The sequence below is a fragment of the Doryrhamphus excisus genome, chromosome 9 (assembly GCF_030265055.1).
Source record: "Doryrhamphus excisus isolate RoL2022-K1 chromosome 9, RoL_Dexc_1.0, whole genome shotgun sequence".
In the NCBI taxonomy this organism is placed as follows: Eukaryota; Metazoa; Chordata; class Actinopteri; order Syngnathiformes; family Syngnathidae; genus Doryrhamphus; species Doryrhamphus excisus.
The window spans coordinates 4,795,487-4,822,581 of NC_080474.1; the positions used below are offsets into that span (position 1 = coordinate 4,795,487).

General features: G+C 41.0%; 3 protein-coding genes across 6 annotated transcripts; 1 reads left to right on the forward strand and 2 right to left on the reverse strand.

Annotated features, from left to right (window-relative positions):
* Window positions 1-343: 343 nt before the first annotated feature.
* c9h3orf38 (chromosome 9 C3orf38 homolog) lies at window positions 344-14,895 on the reverse strand. Of its 2 annotated transcripts, XM_058081141.1 has the most exons (6): window positions 14,755-14,895; window positions 9,463-9,594; window positions 3,092-4,469; window positions 2,662-2,837; window positions 2,349-2,593; window positions 344-1,267 (listed from the first exon to the last, which is right to left on the reverse strand). In XM_058081141.1, exons 3-6 carry the CDS (start codon window positions 3,216-3,218, stop codon window positions 901-903), a joined length of 915 nt encoding a protein of 304 aa, XP_057937124.1. In that variant the 5' UTR covers window positions 3,219-4,469; window positions 9,463-9,594; window positions 14,755-14,895; the 3' UTR covers window positions 344-900. The 2 variants fall into 2 exon arrangements, with proteins under 2 accessions (XP_057937124.1, XP_057937125.1); XM_058081142.1 differs by lacking the exons at window positions 9,463-9,594; window positions 14,755-14,895 and having other exon boundaries at window positions 3,092-4,956.
* zgc:152951 (uncharacterized protein LOC569013 homolog) lies at window positions 2,786-16,682 on the forward strand. 3 transcript variants are annotated; one of them, XM_058081138.1, is made up of 12 exons: window positions 3,297-3,707; window positions 3,804-3,844; window positions 4,242-4,481; window positions 4,561-4,678; window positions 5,606-5,758; window positions 5,839-6,027; window positions 8,077-8,150; window positions 8,359-8,556; window positions 9,442-9,579; window positions 10,748-10,837; window positions 10,903-11,046; window positions 11,979-16,682. In XM_058081138.1, exons 1-12 carry the CDS (start codon window positions 3,527-3,529, stop codon window positions 12,105-12,107), a joined length of 1,695 nt encoding a protein of 564 aa, XP_057937121.1. In that variant the 5' UTR covers window positions 3,297-3,526; the 3' UTR covers window positions 12,108-16,682. The 3 variants fall into 3 exon arrangements, with proteins under 3 accessions (XP_057937122.1, XP_057937121.1, XP_057937123.1); XM_058081139.1 differs by lacking the exons at window positions 3,297-3,707; window positions 3,804-3,844 and adding an exon at window positions 2,786-2,950; XM_058081140.1 differs by lacking the exons at window positions 3,297-3,707; window positions 3,804-3,844 and adding an exon at window positions 3,885-3,968.
* znf654 (zinc finger protein 654) lies at window positions 15,542-26,702 on the reverse strand. Its single transcript, XM_058081135.1, has 11 exons — window positions 26,535-26,702; window positions 25,821-25,966; window positions 25,658-25,739; window positions 25,452-25,587; window positions 25,162-25,364; window positions 24,902-25,038; window positions 23,586-23,727; window positions 23,182-23,466; window positions 22,113-23,096; window positions 20,318-21,045; window positions 15,542-18,368 (listed from the first exon to the last, which is right to left on the reverse strand). The coding sequence occupies exons 1-11, from the start codon at window positions 26,658-26,660 to the stop codon at window positions 17,411-17,413; spliced, it is 3,927 nt and encodes a 1,308-aa protein (XP_057937118.1). The 5' UTR covers window positions 26,661-26,702; the 3' UTR covers window positions 15,542-17,410.
* Window positions 26,703-27,095: the final 393 nt, after the last annotated feature.

The following is a 27,095-nucleotide window of genomic DNA, read 5'->3' on the forward strand; positions in this document are numbered from 1 at the left end:
GGAATAAGCCTGGAACGACAAAGGAAAAGCTGGGTGATGATGTCAAGGAAGGGGAGTAAAGTCAGTCAAGAAACCATGAATAACAAACATTGCTGTAATGGGTTTAGATTCAGAAATGCCTGCAAGGTAACTCTGATTAAGAATGCACTTGTACAGGCCCGTACAACCACATATTTTCTTTACTTTTTCAGCTGTATTTATGCTTGGGGTCAAGGAAGACGTTTCCACAGGCCGGAGAACGAGGACACGTGCTGTAGAATCTTGGATAAGAACCTCCTGGCCTCATCATGTTTGGGTCTTCCAGCACGACTATGACCCAAAAAGATGTAACTGAAGTAGAAGCACATTAAGTTACTGGAGTGGCCTATGCAGCTTTATGACTTTAATCCCACATATGGGAACGTGAGTTGCCAAGTGACAGCCTCAAACACTTCAGGATTTGTAAAATGTAGAGACGAGTAAAAATGTGTGTAACCTTTGTGACTGGTTACTTCACATTTTGCATGGGGATTCAATACTTCCCTCACTCAATTAATGGATCCAATCATACAAATTATGGACTGTCTTAAAGGGATTAAGTAGTAATAGTGACACAATATGTATAAATGTGTCAATATAATTTCTTTATTTGGTATGGTACATATCTACATGTCTGCACTCTTATGAGGGTTTACTAAAGGCACCAAAGTTTGGTATAATTCACAACCAAGTAAAACAACAGAAAGTGTTAAGAGAGCTGGAAAAGCAAACATGACAAAATCATGCTTTAAGTAACAAAACTGACATACCTAGCATGTTGTTTTGCATCAGTGTTGAATGACATGCCAACAGCTCCGCATTCAAAAGGCAATCTGCCTGCAGCAGGTAAACAACATCATGAAATAAAAGCAGTCTTCAATGTTATAGACTGCAAAGCAGCAAGAGGTCACTAGAGTTGTAACTAAGAGCGGGTGCTGACGTCTGCATCCCCATCAGAGCGTCCTGCCCCCTGATCTTCAAGGTCACAGATCTGATCTTCCAGCTGTTATTGTCCAGTGGTGAGCGAATGAGTCCAAATATTTGCTCAAATATCCCCAGACAGGCAGTGTCCCTGTGGATCGTCCCAGCTACGGCCACAAGAACCAAACCGTGGGGGGAGGCCAGCACCTTGAGGCCGTGCGGTTCCAGGTTGGGGCTGAGAAGGAGATTTTCTTCCTTGGTCAAAGCCAGGAGACGACAGCTGACAAGCTCAGCACCCAGGAACTCTTCCATTTGTTCACTTCCGGCTCTGAGGAAGAAAATATACCAAAGCCATATACTTACACCAAGGGTTTCCAGACACCGACAAAAATAAAAGGATCACCACTATTCCTTGTTTTTGCCATTTGTGGATTATCGCTCTCACTCTGGGTTGCTGGTGTTGCAAAGCTTTAGAAATGGCTTTATAACCTTATCCAGACTGATAAATCTCAATTCATCTCAGTTAAAGGGGACCACTTGTACTCATTTTCAGCCCAACAACACAGAAAGCTTTCTAGATCTTCCAGAATCTGCACCTATTCCAGCTGTATTTGATTGGATTTCCAAAACGGTCAGTTTTAATTTATTCCTGCAGGCACTCCCACTCTGCTGTGATTGGCGCCACTCAGCTTGTTACTGGGCACACCCATATGAGGAGGTCCTGCTTACTGTGACATCACAGTGAGCCAGTGTTAGAAGATAATTTCTGAACCATCCCAAACTTCTCTCAGAGCTCACTTCCAAATGTGAAAACCTCATTATGTGACATTTTTAGCATCGTTTACCACTAGAATACAACATTCTAACTACATCAACAGGTCAGAAAAGTGGAAAAAGCATAATAGGTCCCCTTTAAATTAGGTTTTAACTGGGGGAAATCACTTTTTCACACAGCGCAATGTTGGTTTTGATTTTTTTTAAACCCTTAATAGTTTGATGAAAAACTGCATTGTGTTTAGTCATGTTGTCATTGACTAATGTTTACATTTGTTTGATGGTCTGAACCATTTAAGAAAAAATAATCAGGAAGGGGGCAAACAATTTTTCACAACACTAAAAAAATGCAATATTAGTCGCACTATTGACACCTCTGGCTTATACGCTGATAGAATATTTATAGATTACATTTTGCAAACAAAATGTATTCTAATAAACATTGGCCTCGTGACCTTATGTGAGCATGTATTGATCGGCCACATTATGGCTATTAATCAATAAACATCAATACAATTGAGCATTTTTTTTTAATTTGTAAATTTGTATTGGATATCATCATTGTTATTCCAGTATATCTTGGATGCTGCAATACCGTATCAATGATATGATATAGTATAATTACAATACGGTACCTGGCAATAAGGCAGAGCTTCACATCTGGCCAGAAGTGTTGCGGGCCCCAGTCCTGAGGCTGTTGGGCCAGTGATGGATTGTGACTGTTCAACAGCTGGAAGAACCAATGGCAGAACTGCTGGCCAAGGGCTAAAATGTCAATGGTTGCATCATTTTTCACGTCCACGGTCTCCTGGGGTATGTTTGGCAATGACCTCTGCCTGGTGTGATCAGTCGCACCCGGCAAACGTTCTTCAATCGACACCTTAAAAAGCGGACCATCAATGATTAAGATAATAAAGCCATCTACCCCCAAATAAAACATATCCCTACCTCTGTATTTGACCATAGCTGCAGAGCCCTCTTCACAAGCTGGTGCTTCTCACTATTGGGAGGCATCTTTACACCTTCTTTGGCCAGGTACCTGAATATGACGTCACGGTGGACCTTCTTTCTCCTCAGGAGCTCCTCTGCATTGCTAGTGAAGGAGAGGATTGCCTCTGCCGCCTCTGTGTAAAACATTAAAAGAAGGCTAAGGACCATTACACACTCTAAGTATGACAACTTGTCACAATTAGGAGAACAGTTTCGGCTATACACCATCAACAGGCAAGGAAGTAAGGTAAATAAGTCCAGCATAGTTTGTAGCAAAGTTATGTCGGCTTAAGAAAACATGTAGCTATTTCTCATTATATTGAATGGACACTGTGACATGCTAGCTAAAGCCCGCCGCCTTGCAATTCATCCCGGAGTCTTCGTTTACCTGTAACGTCCTCTACTACAATCATCTTATTTGTAACGGTGTCACTCAGTGAAAGAAGGTCAGCCTTCGACAATAAATTGAGTATTTTTGTACACCCGTCTCGAGCTGGGCCCGACAGCCCCGCCATCCCTGCCGCAGTCGTAAGCTAGCATAACAACAAGAAGAAGAACCGACTCGAAACATGTCCGTGCAGGAATTAGCTTCGGAATAATGGTTCCGCGTTAACGTTTTAACATAACAGGAACGTTAATGTTCTAGCTGGTAAATGGCTTTCGTATTAGTAAATTAATGTTTTATCAGGTATACTTCCTAGTAAGGGTATTTAAAGGTGGTAGGTAGTGACCCTACTTTTTGCGTGAAATGCGAAAAACAAATACGTAAAAAATAGCTTAGAGACTACACTGCCCTTAAATATTAATTATCCAAAAATGATGAATGGCAAAAAGTATATTTAATATTTGTTTCGTCATTCCACGTAAAAATGTGGAGTTTCAAATTTCCGGGGAGCACTTGAACGCGCCAAGAGAGAAGGCAGCTAGCTGCGGCAGCCAGCAGCTCTTTCACTTTACAGTATTGTTCATTTCTGATAGGCTCTGTGTACTTCCGTTGGCTAAATGTAAGATATAACAGATTCCGGTTCTTGCTATTCTAACAATGTACTAATATCTGTGGTTTCAACAAAACCGATATAATCAGCGCTGTCATTTAACAGCTTACATTCCCCGAGCAAACGGAGGATTTAAACACCACAAGGTAACGTAACCATTTCCTTATCCAGGTAATGTCTCTTGTCCCGGGAATGACGTCACGCCTTGACTATTTCTGCCACTCATAGTTGTTGTGCAACGACTTTTTAAATGGCTTCAAATGTGACTCGGTAAGCTAGCAAGGTGCTTTAACAATTCTACAATTAGGTTCATGAGGTCTTTCAATACAGTAAGTGTTAAGAAACATGAAAACATTTGATGACTGTAAATGTTTTAAATGGCGTATAGCTGCATTATAGCTGCTTTTCACATTAAAAATAGAGAAATCATTGACCTTGTGTGTCTACTGTATAGTCTAAGATAAGCCAGGTACGTCGCTTGTAACAGCGCACAGAATCCATGACCTCTCGGCATCCATTAGCATTCCATTTGTGCTGCTGTAGATGGAGGACTTTGAAAGCAGCGACAAGGGCCGGGTGACGGTGTATTCCATCCAAGGCTGCCCACACTGCCTTCAGGCTAAAGCCACGCTGGCTCGCTTGGGAGTACCGTTATACGAGGTCGATGTCGGGAAGCATCCGGAGCTACGGGCGAAGGTGAAGGAGCTGACAGGGCGGAGCACGGTCCCTCAGATCTTCTTTAACAACATTCATATCGGGGGCAACTCGGACCTGCAGAATTTGGTGAGGAGAAAAGAAACACTTCAAATAAGATGACAGACTTTGAGAGATGTATTCTGTTGACATGTGTCACGTCTTGCAGGCTCCAGAGGAGCTTGACAAGCTGGTTACGATGGTCAAGGAGGAGCCTCTTCCAGCTGATGCTCCACCGCTACCGGAGAATAACCAGTCAGAGGATGCTGCTTGGGACACAGATCATGGTGAGTATAGAGTCTTCTTTTAAGTTAATATCACCATACAGTCAAACTGTATGATAAAACTGCATATTTTGAAGTGGCCATGGTCACTCTCCAGCCAACCCACTGGCCATCTAGACAATTCAGGTCTCCGTCCAGCCTCACAAGGTTCACTTGCACTGGCGTTGATGACGATAACAAAGTTAAACAAGAAACAAAACACAGGTCTTGCACCATATGCTAACATCTTCCCGTGCAACAGCTAGGAGACATATTAGATATCATCAGCCTCTTGGTTATATTATGAAATAGACTTCCTGTACTACAGGATGCTTATTGCAACACAGGTAAGCAAAACAGGTCTTCAAGTTAGCAACATGTAACTTAAAATGACTGCTGCTCACACAAGGGAACAGTGACTTTTTGTACACAAAACAATAAAAAGTACTCTCTTTCCATAGTACTTTGTACTGCACGGTGTTTACAGAGCTAATGTTGCATAGTCACTTTGTTAAAAAGGGTGACCCAACTGGTTAGGAAACAAGTGCAACGTTTGGTCTTTCAACAGTGTCACTGTGTGTGTGTTCAGCTTCTTTTGTAATGAAGTCCATGGCGAGCGATGCAATTTCATATCAAGTACCAACCTGCATGCCTTCACACGCCATTCTTTGGGTGTCATTATGTGTTTACTTGTATTATCACAGCCCTAAACTTGTTGAAGGAGGAAGTGTTGGTCTATAGCCTAGCATTTAGCCAGGTTGTCAAGGCAATTTTCCTATCGACGAGGGCAGTGATGTAAAACGCTTTGCAGCGAGGGCCACAAAGTGGCCACTTTGATATTTTGTAAAGCAAAAGTGAGGATAAGCGTAAGAAAATGAATTAATGAATGGAAAAAAGGTGAGATCCTGCCCTATAAAGAAATATATTGTGGCTTGTTGTACCCCCTGTCAGAGTTTGAGTGTGAGAAAGATGAGCTGGCAGACCTGGTGGGTGACCTTAAAGATGGCAATGTGATTGGCACTAACAGAAGGGGCCTGACCCTATACAAGAAGAGCTTCTCACATGACCAACTGCTTACCTGGCTGCAGAAAGAAAAGGGCATGGGTAAGGAGGACGGGACCGGAGATCCTTCCGGTATTTATAAAAAAGTATAGTGAAATCCACTGTGGCTCTGTGTGTGCCAGCCAAGGCCGAGGCCTTGAACGTTGGTCAGAAATTGTTGGCAGACAAATACATGGCTATTGCACGAGGCTGCGGGCAGACGGATGCCACTTTTGGAGCTGCCAGCGGGGACACGCTTTACAGACTGCTGGAGGATGACCCGCATTCGGCTCTCAACGCAGGACAGACCGCAACCTGTAGTCCCATCAAGGGTAGGTCCTTCGTGGACTAGACTGGTGGTGGCCGATTGCGCACGTTGATCTTTCACTCAAGAGCTTCAGCTTCTGTCCTTTGTCTTTACGCTTGCTTGCTTTTGTGTAAGAAGCCTGTTCTGGGTTGCCAGTTGCTGTTAAGAAAGTTTTGATTGATTAACTATTAGTGCTCATTAGCGCAGGCTAATCCCTCACCACTTCATGCTTAGAATTTTGCAGCGTCACTCTATCATAGTTTTCCAAAATATATTAATCAGACTAGGATGCACATTTTATCTACTTTATGCCTAAATTAAGCATTTCAAGCATAACATACGAATATAGTACCAACAGTGGACACTAGGTGTCAGTAATGTTATTGTAATGTAAAGCACCAGACTTTTATTGCATTATTATTGAATGATCTAATAGGCACATTAATCCCTAACACGGGCTCCTGTTGCGGTCGTAACCCACGACGAGCTAAAACTCGAACCAGTCACTTCCTGTCTACTTCCCTGACACTGTAATCGACACACACGACTTATTTATTTTGATCTTATTTTGTCTACTATATTGGACAAAAGGAGTGTAAAGGTGACTTATTGTTATTTAATGCCCAGAACGTTCTAGAAATCTCAAAATAGACATCATAAACAGGTTTTTTATGCTCTTAACGAATAAAATATTCCATTTATAAATAATGAATCCTGCTTTGTGGAAATTCACTCATCACGGTCGAATCTGGAACCGATACCACGGTAAACGAGGGACTACTGTAGAAAAGTTCTACAAAGCTTCTGGAAGTGGAAGTCCAGATTTTCCCTCATGCAAATGTTCATAGGTGTGGTCATTGTTGAGACACTGGGGAGGCCGAGCAACCTTTACCAAGATGACCAGTCAGAAACCAGTATAATTTAATTCTATGTTTTAGCACCCAAATCTACTGTGCCTTTTTAATTAAGGTTCCATCAGTGGTGATGAGACCTCCTGTATTTGTCGCTGTGCTTTGTGTTTCTGACTAAAATTTGCTTCAGCCAAACAAACTAATGTGTGCTACACAGCAATAATGATGACTGCAGCAATGTAAGCATTGGTGGCGGTACGCACTTTCCTCACACGTTTCCTCTTCTGCTCGTTTGTTACACTTACTGTTCTCTACTAATTGGAATCCACATCATGTTATTTACTCTTATGTATAGTTTAGTACAGTTGGGCCGCAATTTAAAATGTTATATAGTTATAAATGAATAGAAACCTATAAATAAATAGGTAAATAAATAAATAGAAATAAACCAAACCACAAACAAACCACGGGGTTTCATCCTTTCATTTATGTATATTATTAATGTATATTATTTGTCATTTTAGGTCAGGAATGTCTGCACTTTTTCCAGCGAGGGCTACAAAACTGCTGTAAAACAACTTTCTGAAATTATTTTATTAATTTTCTAAATATTGAAAACTTTATTTCTAAATAAAAACACATTTTCTGAATATTTTGAATTAATTCCCTTATTCTTTTTCCCCAACCGAATTTTCCAAAAACTGTTTTGTCATAATATGTAATATTATATGTTTAATATTTCATTATTTAAAAAAATATTTAAACTCTATGCTACTAAAAGGCCATGTTTATTATCGTATATTTGTGACTTTTTGTCTTATATTTTGACTATTTTTGACTACTCATCTAAAATATGATTTGATTTCAACTTCCGTCATGTAAATTTTCTTCTCATAATTATGGATTTATTACAATAATATTCTGACTTTGAGTAATATTTAGAACTGTTTAACACAATTTTCCAAAAATTACAACTTCTCATAATATTCCATAATAACTACTACAATGATTTTTGCTCATAATGTCAACATTATTATCATTCTCGTATAATTGTAACTTTTTTCTCTTAATGTTTTGACTTTACGGGCCGCATGGTGGAATGTAGGCCACACAGCTAGGAGACCCAAGTTCAATTCCACCCTCGGCCATTTCTGTGTGGAGTTTGCATGTTCTCCCCCTGCATGCGTAATCTTTACTGTTTTTTTTCCCTGTCTTTCTCTCAGCGGCGGAGCTCTCCTTGTATTTGCGTGAGCTGATTCTCAAGTTGTTCTCAGATCATCTCTCTGCTGATGGCAAGGTGATGTTCTTCAAGATGTACTTTTAGATTGCTATAGTATGTTTAGTATTATAGTAGTGTTTTATTTGTTTATGGGGGGCGGGGCAGTGGTTGAAAAATAGATATTTTTATGGGCTTACTCGTGAATTTTGTCCATTCTGCCAACATGAAATGTGATTGACTGCCCTACAGGACCTACTGTAACGATATGTGATGGTGTTTTTCATAGTCTGTGGACTACAAAGGCATGTCAGCAAGTCCTGCGTTTGAGCGCTACTGTGAGCTGGCCATTCAGCTGCAGAGAGTGGAGCTGCTGTCGCTGTCCCGAGAGGAGAAGCTGGCCTTCTTCATCAACATCTACAATGCTTTGGTCATCCATGGATATCTACGCTTGGGGGCCCCCACCAACATGTGGCAGAGATACAGAGTAGGACCTGACTCTCGAACAGGGTGTTCTCAAAGTGTGAGGCACAGCAGCTTGAGGGGAAAAAAAAGGACATTAAGACTGCGAGTACCCTTGAACCGACCAATCACCATCGAGTTGTGTGTCAGTCATGAACAAACAGGTCAAAAGAACTTGTTCTTTTTTTGTGAACGGAATGAACGAGGTCACCGCTCTTAAAATACCCGTTCAGTCCGTTCAGTTGCAAATGCTTTTTTTCGATTGGCATTTTTTTCGATTTTTTCGATTCTATCTGTTTGGTTGCCTGTCTTATCCTATCGTCGCGCCTCGCTCTGTGGGTGGGTGGGGTTAGCTGACTGAAAGACCGAGTCAGAGAGATTGACCGACACTTGTCGTCAGTTCATTCATGAACTAGTTCATATGACCCGTTCATTCATGACCAACCGACCGAAAGGAACGGATCTTTTTACTGAATGAACCGGAATGATCCGGTCCAATGAAATGAACGGTTTTACCCACCACTAGCGTCTCATGTTGTGGACCAAATGTATTAACTTTCAGAGTTGTGTGGCAAATCGCCAAATTGACCGTCCAAATGTGTCGCTATGCCCCGCCCACATCCTTTAGCATGGGCGTAATTAGTTCAGTTCGTCTAAAATTGCTGTCAGAAACAAAAATGGCCGACTTCCCATTTGTTTAGGAACATGAATTCTTGAGGCTTTTCGTGTGTCCTGTCACGATATACTATGTCTCCGCCAAATTTTTTAACGATCAGTAAAAACGGGTGGAACAGAAAAATCTGCTTTTCACGGGTAGGAGAGATGAGAAAGTGCCGACTGTGCCGCCACACTTTGGACACCAAAAGCAGAATTCAATGTCACGACACATTTTCTCCTCCACCTCTTGTAGTTCTTCAACTATGTCAGTTACCTGATTGGAGGAGAAGTGTTCACCTTGCAGGATATTGAGAACGGCGTCCTGAGAGGGAACAGGAAAGGCGTGGCGCAGCTCCGAAGACCTTTTTCCAAAACAGATCCCCGACTACAGGTCTGCTCCTGATGACTGAAATCACACAATAGTTTGTTGTTGTTTTTTGACAGCAGGTAAGCCAGCATGGTGGAATATCAAAGTATCTGTTTTATTTATTTTATTATTTATTTATTATTATTTATCTAAATAATAATAGTGAATAATAATAATAGTGAATGTAAAATTATGAATTGTCTATGCAACATGACTGGTTGTGAAATAGACCAACAAAAAAAAATCTTTCCTGCCAACTTTTTCATCGCAGTCAGTTTGATACTGCTCTTCATTCAAGGGGGGGAGCTCATTTTTGTCCCTAGACCTCACAGCTAGGAGGACCAGGGTTCAATTCCACCCTCGGCCATCTCTGTGTGGAGTTTGCATGTTCTCCCCGTGCATGCGTGGGTTTTCTCCGGGTACTCCGGTTTCCTCCCACATTCCAAAAACATGCTAGGTTAATTGGAGACTCCAAATTGTCCATAGGTATGAATGTGAGTGTGAATGGTTGTTTGTCTATATGTGCCCTGTGATTGGTTGGCGACCAGTCCAGGGTGTACCCCGCCTCTCGCCCGAAGACAGCTGGGATAGGCTCCAGCATCCCCCGCGACCGTCGTGAGGATAAGCGGTAGAAAATGAATAAATGAATGAATTTATCCTTATTTCTGACGGGGGGGGCAGAGTGACAGAAGAGTCCCCAAACGCAACGCAAGACAAAGTCGTCTTGCACCAGATCAGCTCAGAACAACATAATAAAATGCTACAGTGGAGGTTTAGATTGGAAGATCGCTGATTCGTACATTTCTCTGTCAATCAAAAAGGGATTCCGACAGAAAAGTCATCCAATCATCATGCGGAGGCCGAGCGTCTGAGCCAGAAACACTTATCCAATGATCGTTCAGTTTCAAGCCATACAGCGCAAATGTACAGCATACTGTTAAAAGGCCCGCCATTTTTACAGGATGTCTTTATGCTTCACTGATGAGATTTTTTCATCGAGTGTAGCAATTTCGCACTTCGTTCAGTGGTCCGTGAACGCACCACAGTTGTGTTGTCTGGATCCCGATACGTTTTTATGGCATTTTTATCAATTACTTGGGATTTTGTCGGCATTCGTTGGTGGTCACACTGCACTTATATTACACTGTTTAGCTCGCTGGCATCTTGCATTACTTCCTGTTCTGTCTACCAGGTGGCGCTACCGGATGCCGAACCATTGATTCATTTCGCCCTGAATTGCGGTGCAAAAGGCTGCCCCCCCATTAAGACCTACACCCCACAGGTACGCACGCTTCTATTCATCTTATTAAAAACATTTAACATTGTTCTACTCAACACCGTCATCAGGACATCGACGGCCAGTTGCGAACGGCAGCTGAAGCGTTCTTGGAGAATGATGATGCCTGTGTCGTGGATTCCGGGAAAAAGGAAGTTCGACTCAGTCAGATATTCAAATGGTACAAGGCCGACTTTGGGGGCACTGATGAGAAGGTACCAGCACAGACATGTTGTGTTCAGCTTTCCTCTTGGAAATTTTATTCTTGTATTTATGACTATTTCCATAATAGTTGACTTTGATTTGATTTTCCGCAAACTAATTTTCCCAAACATTAAAACTTTATTTGTTGTTTTGTTTGTTTGTCATTGTATTATTATGTAGAGCTGTTTTTCTTTTTTTTTTTATTCGAATTTAAAATTTTCTTCTTTTAAATCGTCTTCTTCAAATGACTTTAATCACATAATAGTCAAACTTTTTCCCCAATGTAATTTTCATAACTTTAAAAATAACATATTTCCTCAATATTTTAACAGTATGCTACTAAAATCAGTTCATTCTTTTCAGTTCTAAATTTACGATTTTTCTCATCAGAATATAACTTCTTTCTCATATTTTGACTTTTTTTTTTTAAAGTTCCCAACTATTTCAACTTTATTTTAACTTTATTAGTAAATATACTGTAACAACTCTTGAATATTTCAACTTTATGCTACTAAAAAGGCATTTTCCCCTCATAATATTACTTACGTTGTCTTGTTAGATGGGAAAGTTGCAGGCGGAGTTATTATTATTAAAATGCACTTTTGCCACCTTGTGGCCATTCTATTGTGGAGTTCCATCATCCACACTTTTTACCTCTGACGCCAAAAAAACTTAATAGATGTATTTGGCAAATATATCTTTGATAGCGTATGAGTTCACATTTGAACATTATACTACTAAAACGATGTTTTTCCTCATAATATTACAAAGTTTTCTTGTTAGATTAAAGCTCTTGTTCTCTTAAAATTTTGACTTCATCCTTTTACCTCTGATTTTTTTTTCTCAAAATTTTGCCGTTTTGTGGCACCCAGGCCACCATTTGGACACACATACTATAATAATATAAAATTTATGAAAACTTTTCCATTTGCCTTTGTCCCAGCTGCTGAAGTGGGTGCTGGAGCACATGAGCGACTCCCCCAAGAAGACCAGCTTACAGGGGGTCATCTCTGGCGGGAAGACTAAAGTAAGCTTCCTCCCATATGACTGGAGCTCCAACAGCAGCCACTGAGGACGCACTTCTCTGGTCTGCTTCTCCAAGCTGCATACTTTTATGCAAAAAAAACAAAAAAAAAAAGCAAAAATCCTACTGGTGGCAGGAGACAGTTTTGCACTTTACCGTCTAATTGTACTGCTCTAAAAAACTATTTTTCAGGTGTTTTTGAACAAACCTTGTTCTGCAGCAATATGAGTCATAGAGCAGCATGCACGTTTTTCAACTTTAAAAAAAATCATCTGCATGGTTTGTCATAACAAGCAACTCAGGAGGCTTCCATAATCTTAATTGCACAATTCAACACTTTAGTCATTTCCTTCATAATCAATAAAGTATATATGGATATTTTATTAATGCATGTCTCAACTTCAGAAACTCACTTTAGAAAGTCCTCATTCTTCACCCATTGACAGCATTTTAGTTTTTAGTTATTTGTTTCCAGACACGGATAATCTAATCAATTATTTCATTATCAGTGTGAAATATGGCGACTTGTTAGTCATATTGATGATTAAGATTGGCTTATAGGCGAGTTATTATGCCCGCTCATGGGGATGTGATGTTTGCGAGCGAATCAAGCCTTTTGAACGGCTCTTTTTGGTGAACAATGAAAAGCAATTCACAGAAGAATTTCACGTACATGAAGGAGTAGTGTGTATATGCAAGCGCAAGCCGCTTCTCATTGTTCGCTTAAAAGAGCCATTCAGATGACTCGACTCGTTTGTGTACGTCACTAATCCATACAAGAGAACTCCATGCAAGAATCGTGAGCCAGTGTGGTTTGTTGAATTTTTGACAGAAAACCTCTAAGATTGAAGTACAGGTTTTTTGAAAATTATTTGATTGGAGTCGTCAGTCGTCAGTTTTGCAGGACAATTCAGTCCTAGTTTGTTTTTGACTCTGTTCTTTTAAACAAATCAACGAGTCACTCTTATACAACTGGGAGTCGGTTATCATAGATAAACTAAAAGAATGTTCCAAAGACTCAACGTGTTCAGAAACTTTACATTTCTAAGCCACACAAGTGAACTGCAGTTTTTTTAAGATACAAGTACAGGTTTCATATGATTCCGGTCCGATCCAAATTGTTTGTTGGAAATTTTTGCTAAAATTTTGCATCGGTTTTCATACACATTGTATGGACAAGTGAGCAAAAAAAAAAACGCGTCGGGTGCTTTGCCATGGCACTCAGTTTCACCAGACAACCTTTGACTTGAACAAGATCTTCAACTTTTTTAAACATTTTTGCCAAATTTTCATACTAGGAGTCTGTTTGTACTGTACTGTATTGTTCTGCGGAATCGAGTGCCCAAACAAAACATCCTATGCGCTGCTGTATTGAGTGAAACTGCTTAATAACCTGCCACAGGGCCAAAAAACATTGCGAAAATTTCATAAAGGTGAGAAATACTATTACTTTTACTACTATTCCAGCTCTCCAGGATGTACGGACGTTTGACTCAACAATAAGTTCCATCCATTCCCCAATTAGAATTATTTCACATTGTTTCCTGCATAAATACATACAATAATTACGCTCTATAAAATTAAATTTTTTGTTAATATTTTTGACTATTGGCTGGATTTAATTCATTATTTGGATGTACAGTATTTCCTATGGACCTATTAATAACTGTTAGGAATGGAATATGTTCCCTCTGCTTTGAACAAGACATACCAAAGACTGATAACAGAGAGAACATATTCCATTCCTAACAGTTATTAATGGGTCCATAGTAAATACTGTAAATCCAAATAATCCATTAAATCCATTAGGAATGTTAGGAATGGAATATGTTCGCTCTGTTATCAACAAGTCTTTGGTATGTCGTCTTGTTCAAAGCAGAGGGAACATATTCCATTCCTAACAGTTATTAATGGGTCCATAGGAAATACTGTAAATCCAAATAATCCATTAAATCCATTAGGAATGTTAGGAACGGAATATGTTCGCTCTGTTATCAACAAGTCTTTGTCTTTAGTCTTTGTTCAAAGCAGAGGGAACACATTCCATTCCTAACATAACGACTGCATAAAATACAAGTCATTTTTAAAGACAACTTGGAATTTGCTCTGGACGTTGACTTAAAAGAGCCTTTTAAAAGTCTTGTTAACAAACATTACACTCGATGCAACAATGGTGAGTTTGAAGTGCTCTAAGTGGAAGAGTACCCTAGTACTTCAACAACACTGATGTAAAAAGAAAGAACATACATGTGAAGTAAATGAATTACTTTTAATTTCTTTTTTGGGCAGGGGAAAAGTAGCGATAACTGATTTTACTTTTTTTAAGTAGAATGACAAACTCTCATAAGAGTCATAAGAGTGGTGCTCTTTTGTAGGATTGAGAGTAAATATTTCTTCTACAAGCACAGATGATGCAGTAAAAGTACTTGCATCTATTGCATGTTGCTAACTTGAAATGTTCTTAAGACACTTTTCCACTCTTGTCTATGTGAGAATACCTTTTTGGATCGTCTTCAATTTGGTACCTGTCCATTGTGTAAACTATATCCTTTCTTATTTTAAAGGTTTTCATGACGTTTTAACAGATATTGGCTTCACGCACGGGAGGCGAGAAAAGTACTCTTGCTAATACCGGACCTTGCTAATATAGGAGCTAAACTTACACAAGTGTCCGTGTAAGCTAATGTCAACTTACCTGATATGTTTACTCTGGTAGCAACAAAGTTCTAAAGCCGCTGTTTTTAAGTTTATGTCTCTATATTCGATTTTTATAAATGTCAAATAGGGAAATCTGGCACGGCAAGGATGTTAGCCGCCATGTTTACCTGCCGGAGAGCGCCCAATAGCATCCTGTCCGCCCATTGGTCGGTCAGTGAAAGTCCCCCTGATTGGTCCTCTTTTGGGCGACAGCCATGAAAAACGCGAAAATCGATTGGACTGTAGGCGACGTCGCCACATTTTTGTTTTATCTTTATTATAAGTGATGTCTTTAAATATGTACAGTCTCGAAACCGTTTGCTTAATGGCCATGATGTGTGCATTTTGTAGCAAACGAACAGCACCAAAGCAATATTATAGCATGTTGAAACTGGAACGCATGCAGGATTTAATACAGCCTGAAGTCCTTGAATGCACCGCCTGTACTACTGTAACCGTAATGTTCCTACTTGTTCCCCAACACGGAAGTTGCAGGGTAATTTCCCCTTTACAACACGTCTGAACTCTTACCTGCATTAACCGTGTTGACCTGTTATATTTAAGGTTTTTCTCCAAAAAGTAGTACTTTTTTTTCGAAAGAACCCCCCTCTCAACTCCTCTCCACAAACAATTCCACATATGCAACCACTTGTAGTCAACTTGGAAACATTGCTGTGTCTTTTCTCTGGTATGAAGAATCTAAGATGCAAAAAAAGTCATAAAGCAATATGTTTTTGAATGAAATATGCAATGCTTAAATAAAAGAAATGCACTCATCTTGCTGATTTTTTTTTTTTAATTTGAACATATTTTAGTCACTTTGTAACAAAAATACTTTGGCGTCACTACCATAACAAATCCCTTTTTACATTTGTACATATAAATAAACAGTCCCGCCCCACAAAAAATAAATTATTACACAATAAGGAGCACCTTATAGATTTGTACACAATCAACCAATGGGATCAAAACAAAATCTTTCTTGAAATCATATTCCCTAAAAGGTTGAATACTGACTAGATGTTGGCATTGATACAAATAGTAAATAATATACATCATATACATTCGTACAAATTTCATACATTTTGGTGATTGCTAGAATAAGTTGCATCCTAATGTGGAAGCTCTGAAACAAAAACACTACATATTAAATTCCAGATATTAACCCTCAGGTCAAAGGCTTTCTTGCTGCAGAGTGATACATGATTCGTTGGGAAGACTGTTTAAGAGAAGACAATTACTGCTGCTTACATGGACTTGGAGCGAAAGGCAAGACTTAAATCCAGGACTAGGGTTTTCCCGATCAGATATCTTTAAAAAGGATCGTAATCAGGTAGCATCTAAAATCTCCGCGATTAAAGCACTCTGATAAAAGCAGTCCGTTCCAGACACCCAGCCCCATGCGATCACAACAGTGTGCTAATGTGCGAATAAAGTAGCAAGCTAAAGGGTTTCTTAGACTATTCCACTATCTGACAATTTGATTAGGAAGAATCTGATTGGATTCAATCTCGCAGTCATATCATAAGACTAGAATGGTCTATGGTGATAAAATAAGTAAAAAGTAAAACATGGATTTAGGGCAAAATAAAAAGGAATCTGAGAAAGAAAATAGATTTCATTGGGCTCTATGGTAGCCTACTGCATTATACAGTAATAACAGAGTTTTTTGTGACCTGGAAATATCAGAAGGGCAGCTGGCATTGGCTCTGGCCACCCACGCTGCAATAGAAAATGGATGGACAGATTAAAATGCATAAGAAAGTATATATTTAATGTTATTGTAAACACTTTGGTTTTTGGTAATGTTTTACTTCAAAATGTCAACAAAAATGTTATAGTGTTAAGAAATGCCTGAGAGCCAGATGTGGCCCCGGAGCCATAAGTTCCCTACCCCTGACCCAGGTCAACTGCTTTCTGTGTCACTAAATAAATATATAAATAAAAAAGGTCCTGTCGTTGCATACCTACCATGATTATTTGTTTATCGGAGTATTTGTATTCGACTACTAGTCAACTATAGACAAAATCTTACGAATCAGAATGACTATGAAAATGCTTGACCAAGCGCAATTCCCTGTAACGGCACAGAAACCACCAAGCCCATTACGCATCTGAAGCAGCACCGCAAAAATAACAGCATGAGGATCCTCTCAAAACAAACAACCCTGTTCAAAACAGAGGATACCCACTGTTGCTGGCTGAGTAATATCACTTGATCAAGCCTTTTTGTAACATTTCACACTATAAAATAACTCATGAAGTTATGTATCAATTATGCTGACTTCAGATCGATAGCAGTATTGGCTGCTACTCAAGGCTGCAATATTTATATTGGAAGTGAAAAAAGTTGTATCGGGACAGCATCCCGTAGACAAGCACTCGCACGCCTGGACTGTTCAGGTTGTCATATAAGACGATTCGGCTCCGACCCAAGGAGGCTTGATCGGTTCTTCCTCAAAATCTGGACAGCCCTGCCTAGCCATGGGAATCAAGCATCACCGAATGGGGACTGAAGCAATGAGGAACAGTCGAGGTCTGGTTTGTCCAGAGAACAGGGTCAAGACGTTAAGTGTGTCTGTCCCCAGAATGACTTGATGTACTTTTTGGTTCAGCAGTTTTGAGACACCGAGGATTTGGGTGGAAGTGGCGGACTAACTTTCATCGTCCGAGTCGAAGCCAAAGAGTGCGGAGCAGGTGTTGAGAGCCGTGTGTTTCTCCAGGTCTTCCACGCTGCTGAACGACGACAGACACTTGTTGCATCGATGTCTGATCTTCGGCTCGTGGTTCTTCTGGCTTTTTGAGCCCGACGGACAATTGTTGGTCTGAGAGTCCTGGCTGATGTCCCTCCTCTTGCGCATGGCCAGCAGAGACTCGTCCATGTAGCTGGAGGGCGGTGGCCGAATGAAAGGGGCCTTCCTTGAAGGTGGGTAAGAGTGATCTTGTGGGTTGAAGTTCTTGTGCTCGGTGATGACGGGCTCATGCACCTTGTGCTGGACGACCTCGGGCAGCCCAGTCACTCTCTCCGGTTCCTTGACATTCAAGGGGTCCGAAACAGACTTTTTGGTAGGGGACTTCTTTTTTTTAAGAGGGGCTGCGTCGGTGCTCTGAGGTGGACTTGGTTCTTGTGTCTTGTCCTCACACCCATTGACAGGCTGTTTGCTGTTCTCTGTTGCCATCAAACAATTGTTATCCTCTGGAACATTGCTCGTTTCCCTGAGGTCTCCAAGATAAGCGTTCTCAACAACACGACTAGAAGTGAAACTCTCCTTGGGTCCTGGTTTCTGCAGCCAAAGCTCTTCCACCTTCATCTTCTGCTTCCAGGGAGCCTCGATGCTTCGCCTCTGGAGCCGGTTGGCGCTCGAGTCGACATGAGGCGCTGGGATGTAGTGTCTCCATTCGTGGTCAAAGAGACTCATTAAAGTGGAGAACTGTCTGTCGCAGTTGGTGTAAACGCACTGCGGCTGGAAAGGATTGTGGGTATTCACGTGCTCTTTCAGTTCCTGTGGCGTCAAGAAGCGCCGGTCGCAGTGCGAATGGTAGCAGAAGTGAGGCAGGGTGGGGTCATGGCGCCTTATGTGTTCCTTGTAATGCTGGAGGATCTGCATCTTCCTGTTGGGAGGAGAGCAACAATCAGAAACACAGTGGAGATGGTTTTCATTCGACACACGTTCCGAAAGGTCCATTGAATGTTGCAGCGGCAATCATCATTACACACACTGGTCACTTTCTGTAATGTGTCGCCCCTTAAACTGACCCTGTACAACCTAAGTTACCTAGGAACCCTTTACATTGGTAGGACCATCCCTTTCAAAAGTTCACTCAAATTTGTTTTACACAGCACAGCAGTCTAAAGAATAGTTCGCAATTTAATTAAAATGGGCACCAATACAAGCAGTTGCAATGGCAGCTGCTAGAGCGATTCACAGCCAATAAAGTTTTAGCAAAGGTTTATTTGGAGGAGTTCAACACACATTTGGGCCACGGACACCTTGCTGGTGGGTTAAACAAACTCCACTGAAACCATGGAGGCCATCACAAAAGAAAACCCAGGCACAAGTCAGACCAGCATTATTCCTGTAAGTTGTATTTTTTTAAATTTAATGTTCACAGCACAGTTTTGGGTGGATGTATACATCGTACAGTAGTGTAATGCTTCTTATATGTAAACTCATTTACTACTGTTGTACTTTGTAACAGATAGTGATGTTGACAAGAGTCAAATTTGTAGTGTGGTCACTATTTATTTTTTTTTATTTTTTTTAATATACCGATACAGAGTCTTCCAATGATAAAAAAAATTACTTACTTATACTTGTATAAATAACTGTAAACAAGCCTAAAGGAACGTTTATGGAGGGTAGTATTTACTCGGCGGACCGCGCTCTCTCTATAAACACTAAACTGCATCCTCCCACACTAAATAGGTTGAAATGGTGTTAAACACCAGCGTGGAACCACAGAGTTTCACTTAGCGGGGTTAGCTTAGTGATATTCATTCATTTTCTACCGCTTTTTCCAGATGCGGGTCGCGGGGGGGTGCTGGAGCCTATCCCAGCTGTCTTCGGGCGAGAGGCGGGGTACACCCTGAACTGGTCACCCGCCAATCACAGGGCACATATATACAAAAAACCATTCACACTCACATTCATACCTATGGACAATTTGGAGTCGCCAATTAACCTAGCATGTTTTTGGAATGTGGGAGGAAACTGGAGTACCCGGAGAAAACTCACGCATGCACGGGGAGAACATGCAAACTCCACACAGAGATGGCCGAGGGTGGAATTGAACCCTGGTCTCCTAGCTGTGAGGTCTGCGTGCTAACCACTTGACCGCCGTGCCACCAATTTAAGTTTTTTTTTTTTTAAATTTAATTTAATAACATTTTTAATTTGTATTTTTTTATTTTTTAATCAAAGTTAATCACATGTCTACTCCACGATTAATCATCATAATCACAAGCTTTTTTTAATCATTTGTCCATCCATCCATCTTTGTTGCCTTTTCATTTCTATGCAGTTTCTATAATGGGCCACCTGTAGCTATCTACGTATATGAGGTTCTAGTTTTTGTTGATAAGTCCGAGCCAGTAGTCCGCCAATGTAGCTTGATGACCACGGCTGGAGCACACGTTGTTAGCATCTTTGCTAACCATAGCAAAGATATGCTTTGCCCAAAGGTTGTACTTCAGACTCGTTGTGCTTCGAGTACGTACACAAAACTTTGTTTTCACCCGGACTTGCATTAGGTAGCTTTCACCTTTCAACTCCAGGAACGTAAACATCTGTGTAGGACAGAGGTCGGCAACCTTTTCCATCAAAAGAGACATTTTAATTGAATTGAACCCTGGTCTCCTAGCTGTGAGGTCTGCGCGCTAACCACTCGACCGCCGTGCGGCCCTTAGTTATATTTGTAGCTGTAAATAGTGTGCAGCACTAACGGTGAGTTGTGTGTTTTGAATAAAAAAAAAGGTCAATACTTGTAATGCCATCAGGACCAGGGAAACCATGGTACTTATCCAGCACCAGCACCAAAGGTTGAAGTGAGGTATCTCTTACCTAGAACAGAAGGTGCACTTGTGCTTGGCCCACACAAAGGTTTTGTCCAGAACTTCATCCTCGTGGAGATGGCAGCTGGTGGCGTGCCTGATCATGCAGCTGCTGATTTTCAGGAAGACTCTATCGCACGACAGGGAGGGGCACAGGAGACACTTGAGGTCCACACCGTAGCCATTTTCTCCCGCTAGCTTTTCTCCCTCTCCTTCCGCTTCGTCCTCCTTTTTGGTCACGTGCGGACTTTTGACGATCACCAGGCTGTCTTTGATGACGACTTGCTCGTCCTCAAAGTTGAACTGCATTGCTACATTGGTGCCGTGTTTTTTCAACTTCTTCACCAGGAAGCGGAAGTTTCGAATGATTCGTTCTTCCCGACTAAGATTGGAATGTTTAACATTAGACAGTCTCTGGCCGTGCACATTTGAGACTTTTTTCACTTTTTCAGTCTGATCCTTCGTCATTCCATTTGTGGCTGGAATTTCCTGCACTTCTTTATTGTTGTTCTTGCGCAGCTCCTCAATGTGATCCCAAATATGCTTTTTAGCTCCTTGGTGGTGTAGGAAACGTTTCCCGCACAGGATGCACCTCCTGCTTTTCTTCAGGTGAGCGACAGCGTGCCTCCAAACGTTTAAGCCTTTATAGCTTTTCTGACAGATACTGCAGTGGTACTTTATATGAGAGTATTTCTGACCTCGCTGAAACTTTTCTTTCCATGTAAGACTTTGGTTCACCTAAAAACAGAAGACGACAAATTCAATAAGCTCAACAGCACAACTATTGGCATAAAGGTGCCAATTTCTAATAATGGCCACCAATGTAGCCATCAAACATGTTTATATGATGTCAAAAGCATTATGTTTTTATAATAGTTTCATTTAAAAAGCACAAATACCCCCCAGGCAGAGTCAGCAGGTACGTACATATTTTCATGGCAAAGGCTCATTTTGTCTTCTTATTGAATTAATGAATGTCAATTTCCATTAAACATAACTGATCATGTTTGAATATAAGAAATGAGAATCAAGGGCTTTTCAAATGGAAAAATAATGAATGTGTTTCAGCTTTAATTCACATTAATAAACCTCAGAAATGTTCTTGTCGTAATATTGGGCATTTATTCCTATAATATTTTGACTTTAGTCTCATAACATTATAACTTTTCCCACTCCTGAATTTTACTACATAGAGAAATTAACTTCTCGCTTTGTACTACATCTCACTTTTTTATATCTGACTGCTGTGCCCCGCTTTTACTGTTTTAACTGTGTATTAACCAATGAATGTTGTATTTTGGTGTGTCTTCTATTCTGTTTACTTGCTTTATTCAACTTCACTCTTCTGTAAAGTGTCTTTGAGTATTTTGAAAAGCACTATACAAATAAAATGTATTATTATTATTATTTACATAATATTTTGACTTTATTCTGGTAACATTTTAGTAACAGTTTTTGAGCGGCGCAATTTCCTAAAAAACTACAACTTTAGTTCTTCTTTTGTTTGTATACAGCTTAAAAAAAAGTCATCTCTCTCTAATATTTCAACTTTAAGCTACAAAAATAATTTTCTTGATAACAAATTACATATTTTTTCCTAATTTAGAACTTTTTTCTTTTATATTTTGACTTAATTCTGCTGAAAACTGCTGATTTTCCCATTTCTGCTTATTTATTCTAAATTAGATTTTTAGAATATCCTGTAAAAACACTATGGACACACCTGCTCAGTGAATCCATACACCAACTGGAAAGGAATGTCACAAATTGGAACATAGTAAACATAAAAAATAACATAAACTAACCTTTGGGAGGTGCGACTCTCCGACTCCAGGTGCCGAGGATTCTCCAGGCTGTCCGGTGTCATTGTCAGGGTTTGTGGACGAAAGATGGTAATTGTGTAACATTTCCACCGGACAACTGAGTAAGTCGAGGAGCGGTCCGTCAAGCTCGGGCTCAGCTTCAACAGCGGGGGGCAACGGCCCAGAGGCAGGACCACAACTATCGGAACCTTCAGCGCCGTCACTGTCCCGTGCTTGCTTCTGTGCCCTGTCCGGTTCAAGTTCATTCTCCACACTGTTTTCAGTTTCAGGTTTCTCCCCGAGAACAGATATTTCATTATCCGGGTAAGAGACTTCCCATTTTTGCAAAGGTTTCCTGCCTCGCTTTTTCCCTTTCACTAAGACTACCTTCTCTTGCACGGTCTGTGCTGCCTCCAGCGCAGGAAGACCTTGCAACCATCTCTTCCTCCTGCCTTTCCTTTTCATTATTTGGCTTTTCACACACCGAGACAAATACTCTCGGTTCGAAGGGAGCTTGACGGAAGAGCAATTTTCCCTCTTGGTATGATTGCGTCTCAGTGCGTACACAGGTTTATTGGATAAAGAAGCGGATTTCAGATTGTATGTGAATTCAGGATCATCCCCTGGGTCTGCTTCATCATCATCATCATCAAGCTGGATTTTCCTGTGCAGTCTCCTGCCCCATTTTCTCTTCCTCAGAGGAGCGTGGCTTGTTGGGCTTATTGCCTGGATATCCGAAGGATGTTCCTGTGCAGGGGTCTGCTCCTCAACTGCGGTTTCATTGCACTTGCAGGAACTTGAATCTTGAACATAAGAATCATTTATACAAGTACTTGTAAACAACTCGTCACAGTGTTCTTCCTCTTCCTCGATCTCATTGAGAAGAGCATCTTTCATGCCGTTGTCATTTATCAGCTCCAAGCAGCGCGTCCTGAGTGCCAAGATATTCAAAAACTCTGGGTCAAAACACAGACGTTCCTTGAGCATCTGAAAAATGCAGTGATACGACATCGTTACAAACAACACACATGTATTTAAAGCGGCGTAATCAAACCCCGTCTCTTCATCGTACCTGCAGAATTCTGAAGCGGACGTTGGTTCGGACAGGACTGTCGTGAGGATGTGGCTCTTGGTCGGGATGCATGTAAAGCAAGCGCACGGTTCGGTACGTTTCCAGGCTTCGCTCCAGGCAGAACACTAGCAAGGCACACGCTCGACAGATCTCCAAGTCTCTGGGTAGAAGGAAGGCGATGGTCTTGTAGACCAGTGACTGAGCGACGGCGTCGGCTTGCGTGTCGCACAGCTGCAGTGCTTGGGCACAAAGCTCCACGCAGACTTGCACCCCGTCGACGCCCATCTGTCCCAATAAAGCCAACCACAAACGACAGACTGAGCAAATAAGATGATGCACCAGTAAGCTGAATTGATTGAATTGAAGCTAAAGTATGGCTTGCGTGGTCAGCATTTAAGCCGCACCTCAGTAGTAACCAGTTTAATGAAGGGAAAGATGGCCCGGACGTTGGTTGCAGAGGATGCCAGCTGTAAGCACTCAGCCAGGAAGTCTGGTGTTGACGGGTGGGCCCGAAGATGCAACCTGCTCCAGATGAACACCAGGTCCCTGCAAGACATCAGTGTGGCAAGTTAGCATCGTCAAGTCATGTAAACCTCAATTTTGACAAATACAAATTGTGGCTCCCAACATATACTAGTTAAAACTTTAAAGTTGTGAGCCTTTAAGGAGTAATGTTACAAATCTGAATTAGTTCCTCTAGATACGGTTAACATTATTGAAATAACAACAGTCCCCTTTACACTCCTAATACTCTTTATTGTAGACATGATAAGGGTGCATAAGCCGTGTTAGATATACAGTGGTGTGAAAATGTTTTACCCATTTCTTGATTTTTTTTTTTTTTTATACATAATTCCCCCCAGTGTTGACAGGCGTGGTCAACAACACGCACCGGATATGGCTGTGACGGCTGCGGCTGGCTACCAACACCGCTGCTCCCTTTTGCATCTACCTCTGCAAGTCTTCAAGTTCTGATGTTGTAAAGTATGCTCATTCGTGCCTATGGTGCCCATGTCCCCCCCCAATCCCACATGGATCTCCCCCATAGGAGCATAGTTCGGGCCTTAACATTAGTCCATGCTGCAAACCTTCAATAAATGTCTGGTGCTTGTGTGTCTCACCAGACAGTGCAGTAACGAGTGTGTAATACTACATATCGTTTTTTAATGCATATTTAAAATTCCTTTTAGTTATGGTTATACTTGAAAATACTTAAATTTAGAGCAAACAAATATAATATTTGCATAAATATGCATATTTTTGACTACTAATTCAAGCACAGTCAACAACCAAATTGCATGATTCATTAATAAATACAGCTGCACGGCAGTCGAGTGGCTAGCGTGCAGACCTCACAGCTAGGAGACCAGGGTTCAATCCCACCCTCGGCCATCTCTGTGTGGAGTTTGCATGTTCTCCCCGTGCATGCGTGGGTTTTCTCCGGGTACTCCGGTTTCCTCCCACATTCCAAAAACATGCTAGGTTAATTGGTGACTCCAAATTGTCCATAGGTATGAATGTGAGTGTGAATGGTTGTTTGTCTCCAGCACCCCCGCGACCCTCGTGAGGATAAGCGGTAAAAAATTAATGAATGAATTAATAAATACATTTTTGAAAAACTGTGATGATTGAAGTCAAGAAATGTGAACTGTAACGTGTCAAGGGACAAATATATCCTATATCGGAAAGAAAGCCAATGTGAATCATGTGCAGTTCTTACCATATGTAGTACATGTCTCCATTGTGTAACTGCTGGGCCAGGAATGCTTTGCATAAAGACAAGAGGAGCTCATCTTTTTCAACTCGTTCGGTGTTACAGATTATCTCCACTGCATCATGGCCATCGATATCTGCCATCTAAAAAGTAAAAGAGATTCATTGCAGTTCTTTCAAGTTATCATTTTTTGGTGAGCTTTGATTTGTAATATTATTTGCCGAATAATTTAATAAAAACGTTTCACGAATGAAACATTTCTGTACCTCCTTGTGAAGATGCTCGTGCAGTGAGGCCTTGTAAAGGCAGATTAAGTATGCCTGATGCAAGTAGAGATGTTTTCCGGTCTTGTGGTTCTCCAGGCACACTTTAGCCAGTGCCATGGCTTCCTGTATTCTTTCACAAGCTTGCAGGTAGCGAACCCGCAGCTCCAAGAAAACCGGCAACTCTGAGCTCAAGTAATCCTCAACTGTGGAAGGAAGACATCAGCTTGAATCAGCGACATGTCTGAATGCGGAAAGGCAGCTTAGTAACAAAAGTCGTTTTAAAAAGTTACCCTCTTTTGGAGGCAAATGCTTCTCTTTCAGGATTCCCTGCAGTACTTGATTCTCCCACGGACCACCGGCGTTTATGATATGCTTTAGATGCTGAAGATAAACATTCCTGTGCCTTAAAAGCACCACGTGGCATGCCTACAACGGCAAACCGTTTCAATATGAGCACTGGAGTGTAAAAAATGTGCATCAGCATACAAATTTTCACCTGATAGGAGTCTAAGATGTGTTTTAAAGGCTCTTCCTCAAATTCCTCTTTGCTAAAAAACAGCATCAGTTCAAAGAAACTCCTGGAAGACAACAAGAAGGAAATCAACGACATCATCGGCATCATTATTTCAGTAAAAATGGACAAAAATGAGAGCACTCACAAGGCCAGGCGGCTGAGGAGGTTATGGATATGTTGGCAGTCATCAGGGAATTTGGCTGTGGCGTTTGTGAAACTGCAGAGTGCTGTCCGCAGCACTTTCAGCTGAGGGAGAGGAACTTGCCACTGGCCGGTGTACTCTTCCACCAACTGCACATCGTGAACAGAAGAACCACGAAAAACAGTTATTAAATGCAATGACTGCAATAAATCATTGCTGCATTGCATACACAGCTTCAACAGGGCACTTATGTTAATGTGAAGGGGGTTTAGTGAAATGATTTTTGATGCACAAAGTCAGCAAACATGTTTAAATCTCTTCGAAAGCACGTATGTTGTTCTTAATTGTGTCTACATATGTAATTTCAATTGATACTAGAAACCAAAACAATAATTAAGTCGACACAGCTCTCTACAAGTAGCCATGACATGAGCTCTTGATCACTCATTAGCTATCAAGCTAGTCACTGTCAACAATCATCCAGTGAACCGTACAAAGTATTACTTCTCAAGGGAGCAGCCATCTTAAACCTCTATCTAACCTATCACCTATTCTTTATGGGTGATACAGTGTCCACATTACGGATTTAGCACACAATAGCATATATCGTAGCCAGCCAAAAGGCTAACGTCAGCTACAGCGGGGAAGCTAGTGGCGTTTGACCGTTCTTACACAACAACACGCGAACAATAGAGAGTATAAATAGGTCAAACATACCGTACAAAACTCAGAACAATAGTCTTTGCTTTTCGAGTCGGACACGTCGCTGCAGTAACGGCTGCATAACGACTCTAGAGCTAATTCAAGCCCGTCAGTTTCTATATCACTCTCGCCGTCCGCCATACTGCCTACTGCATCCGGCGCATCCTCCGGGTTGCCAGGTCCGACAGAAAACGTCCTCAAGTCGGCAACACCACCAATCTGGCAACCTCGAACTTTCGTGGCGTTTTATATGAAAAGACGGCATGGAATAAACAAGCTTTATTACAGAAAATGGTCAGTTTTTGCTGGAATGCGCAAATAAAACACATTATGATTAATGTTAACAAAAAATCAAAATGAATGATAGTTTAAGATTTTATATATTCGTGTAAAAATGTGCTTTATATATATGTACTGAATATATATCGGTTTCGTTAGGAATAATTTATTTGCACTTACCGATAAGGAGTAAAAATTAAAAAAAAGACAATTAGACTGCGGTATTTCTATTTACCAGAAGGGGGAGTACTAACAACACAAATGGGAATCTTAACAGTTATCGGACACAACATTAGG